Genomic DNA, 3,849 nt, shown 5'->3' on the forward strand with positions numbered 1-3,849 from the left:
CCCCGCCGGGCGCGCCTGTCCCCCCCTTCCACTCCAGTGAGGTCTGTCAGTGGTGCTGCCTTTCCTGTGGCCCGTGGGGAGCAGATTGGTGCTGCCTCTGGTCCGTCGTGTTTTGGTGCCCACCCCCTGTGTCTTGGCTGAGTTGGGTAAGTGGTGCTGGGTGTCTGTGGGGTCTCAGCGCTCTGAGTTCTGCCCCAGGTGCTGTACAACACCGCGGCAGCGCAGTGCCGGCTGCAGCAGTGGCAGGAGGCCAGAGCCACCCTAGACAAAGCCGTTGTGTGGAGGCCTGAAGGAAGAAGAGCGATCCTGGACCTGGCCCTTGAGCGGGTGCAGGTAAGGCCGCCTCGGTGAGGTCCTGGGCACGTGCGTTTGGCTTAAGTTAAGCAATAGGAGATAAGAAAGTGCAAATTGTTGTATGTTTGGGTGTTCCTGTCCACCCGTCTGCTTGGTCACCTGGTAACACCGTCAAAGCCGTTTGCCTGTGATGTTCCACCAAACCAGCGCTTCAGCTGGTACCTCCATCCCCGCCAGGTGCCTCACAGCACAGAAACACCATAGTTCCTCGTAGCGGGGAGCTCTGGGATAACCCCTCAGGTTGGGAGGTTGATTTCTAGTCCCTGCTGTTCAGAAGCTTAGTTCTGTTCAAACCCGTTCTGTAACACCAGTTGCCTTATGTGGGGTTTAATGCAGAACACCTGCACGTGCAGGTGTGAGGGTCTCCCTTCTCGTGCTGGCTTTGGCCTCAGTAACAACTGGTGGCAGCTCAGCTATCCACGTCACGTTTAGAGCTGAAGTAGAGGGTAGAAGTGGTTCCAGGGCTGGCTCGAAGCGGTGGTTTCCTGTTAGACTCTTTTATGACCAGGCACAACTTGCAGATCTCTGATTTACTTTTCCTGGAGCGTTCATCATTTTGCTCCCCCACACTCCCGTATCCTATTTGTATCCTTCCCAACAAGTGATCACTCTATTTTAAAATCTAGCACCACGTTAGTGCTTTACAGTGGTGTGTAATTTATATTTGCTCTGAGCACGATGCTCAGTGGCTGAACAGGAGAAAAAAACAACATTGGAAGGCAAATAGAAAAACGACTTAGAAGATTGTCGGCTAAACCAGTGCCCTCCGTTGCCACCCACCCCACGAGCCTTTGGCTCAGTGCTGGGTACTGGCTGCTGGGTGTTTAATTTGCAGCGTTTGTGAAACCTGAGTGACCTTTTTCAAGTTCACAGCCATAATTTTTGCCCCAGTGTCTTCCTGGAGCTGACGTCGCTCACGCAGGGAGGCGGTGTTTGCTTTTTGCTGCTGCTGTGTTTCATTTGATGTTCACGGAGGGTTTTCCCTTACCTGCTTCCCCTGCCCTAGGACCGGCTGTTTTTAGAGCCCATGCAGGTTCCTCCTGGGGAATTTTTCAGACCACGAAAGAAGGAAGTTGAACAGCTGGATTCAAAAGATTTCCTGGGTAAACCCAAGGTAACAGGCGTGTAATCGTGAAGATTAACCACAAGCAGGTTAAAATCTCCCCTTCTGACACCTCCTGGGAGCATCCCCGCTGGCCGCTCCACTGACGACTGCTCTGGGGCAGACCCAGCAGCGGGATCATCGGGGCTTGCAGCCAGTTGAGGCATCTGGGACACAGGAGTCAAAATTTGTTAGAACTGCCACCTCTTCTACCAAAACACCACTTCAGTGCTAAAAAACCTTCCCAGTCATGGCCACTTTAAACTCTGGAAAAGCTGAGCAGGTACTTAGGGAGCCCTGTGGTGGTCCTTTTGCTGCCGGTGATGCTTTCCAGAGAAGCCCATTCTTCCAGCACGGTCCTGCTCACTGCTGCGTCCCAGTGGGACAGGCAGGCACTGGGCAGACCAAGTGCTCTGTCACATCCCGTAATGCAAGTCAGCAGAGAACTTCTCTGATGCCTTCTGTGACCAGTGCAGCCAGCAGAAGTGCCACAGGCCAGAGAGCTCCAGCCTGAATAAAGGAAAGGGAAAATAATTCATTCACCCACTTCTAAAGAAATGTTAGAATGACTAAAAAAGACAGACACGAATGGTGGAGGGTTTTGGGAACCCAGCTCTGCTTTTTCCACTATGTTTGTGGCTCTACTTTGTGCCTGACCTTAGGGGGTCAGAAGGAAGCGGGTCTGTGTAGATAACCTTGCATGAAGTCTGAGGGTCTCGCCATCCAGCCTGGGTTCAGTCATTGCTTTGTCCCCCAACAGGTGATCTCCTCCATCGTTCCCAATGATGAGTACTTTGGCTTCGAGCCTCTCCGGTTTCAGGTGAGCAGGACATAGCTGTGAAAGGAGGAACAGAGCTGTCATGGAGCTCCAGGTAGGGCCTCAGATCCCAACACCATCAGGGTAACCGCGATTTTAATAGCCGACTAGAGCCATGGGGCCCTTCAAAGCCAGGTGGTAGGCTCAGCACTGGCTGGGAGGGACTCGGTGGTGTGAGTGTCCAACCCTTTGAAGATGCATTTTGGTCTCTTTGCTGTGTCAAAACAGCAGTGGAGACTCTGCTGTACTCAACACGCGTTTGCCCAGCGCTTTGGTAAACTGGTCAGTGTGAGCGTGGCTGCCTTGCACTGTAACACGGGTTTCTTAGAACCAGGGGCAGGGGAAGAGGTTTGTTATTCATATCCTGGTGGGGTAGAGGGAGGTGGAGAAAGAGAAGGTACATCCTGTTAAGGGGTGGAGCAGGAGATTTCTAGCTGGGTGCTGTGGTGTGACAATTGTGGTCGAAAGTAAAGACACGATACCACAGTGTGGAAGTCAGAGGGGCCGGGAACAAGGCGGCGCTGCTGCTGTGTAAGGTCCTGTTGTAAATGGATGCTGCTGTTCCTCCCACAGAAACAGGCCTTTTATGAACCCAGGGCTGATACTCTGCGGTAAGTGTTCAGTTCCCCCTTGGTCCACCTCTTCTCTCGGTGTTTCTGTTCAGAAGGTCATGTTTTGTTCTCTGAAGGCTTTGTCAGAAGACTCCACACCCACTTCTCACCAAGGGCGGAGTGAATGACAAACACGCAAAGGCTTGTGGGGCTGCACGAGACACCGCAGTCCGTGGCATCTCTCCTGCAGGATCGCAGGGCAGGAGCTGATTCAATAGTCTTGGGAGACAGGCTTGGATCATGCCGTGGCTGGGGAATGGGAGCAGAGAGAGGCTGTGGGACCTGCCCGGGGCTGTGGCAGAGGGTGCTCAGCTGTCCCACCCCAGGGACAAGTTCCTCACTCCCAGCCATGCTGTGCTGAGCCAAAACCAGCCTTGGTTCCAAACATGGAAGTCTTTTGTTCTGGTGGTGTTGTACCAGCAGGGCTTCAGGGCTGAGTTTACTTGTTGTTTTGATCTGGAGAATGTGGATCCGTACAGTGAAATTTGGGCAGTTACATTTGGGAAACCAGCGTTTTCTGAACTCCTGCTGTTCCCAGTTGGACCAAGGAGCAGCAATGGAAATCACCAGTTCCCAGCACACTGGCGTGTGCCAGCTCAGATCAGTGCAGTGCTCTGGATTGAAGCCATCCAGCTGCAGGGCGCCGGGGTTAGTAAAGGTGCTCTCACCCTTCCTTTCCAGAGACAGCGAGTCAGGCTACTGCCGAGTTCTGTCCCATTACTACCCTGAGGATGCGGAGAAGTTGGCCGTGCAAGCCAGCAGTTTGGTCTTTGTGCTGACAAGAGGAGCAGATGGCTGGGCTACAGCCATCCACGATGGGCAGGTAAGGAAAACGGGTGGGCAGAGCCCCCAGCCCGGCCTGTGACAGGAGCTGGCTGCAGCCCTCCAAGCACTGAGCACAAGCCACATGGGCTGTACGCGTGGTCATGGCCATGGGTGCGTTGGTGTTGCGGCAGGGGGGGGCG

The 3,849-nt window shown here is 53.9% G+C and overlaps 1 protein-coding gene across 1 annotated transcript in view; it reads left to right on the forward strand.

Annotated features, from left to right (window-relative positions):
• The window catches only part of NOXA1 (NADPH oxidase activator 1), a gene marked incomplete at its 5' end in the record, with an annotated part of 11,520 nt that overhangs the window by 3,610 nt on the left and 4,061 nt on the right, over positions 1-3,849 (forward strand). The window contains 5 exons of the mRNA XM_010134826.1: positions 199-333; positions 1,361-1,468; positions 2,217-2,276; positions 2,847-2,884; positions 3,566-3,707. Of these exons, the coding sequence (XP_010133128.1) occupies positions 199-333; positions 1,361-1,468; positions 2,217-2,276; positions 2,847-2,884; positions 3,566-3,707 (483 nt within the window). The remainder of the gene's footprint in view (positions 1-198; positions 334-1,360; positions 1,469-2,216; positions 2,277-2,846; positions 2,885-3,565; positions 3,708-3,849) is intronic.

This window comes from Buceros rhinoceros, unplaced genomic scaffold (genome assembly GCF_000710305.1).
Source record: "Buceros rhinoceros silvestris isolate BGI_N320 unplaced genomic scaffold, ASM71030v1 scaffold32310, whole genome shotgun sequence".
Taxonomy (NCBI): domain Eukaryota; kingdom Metazoa; phylum Chordata; class Aves; order Bucerotiformes; family Bucerotidae; genus Buceros; species Buceros rhinoceros.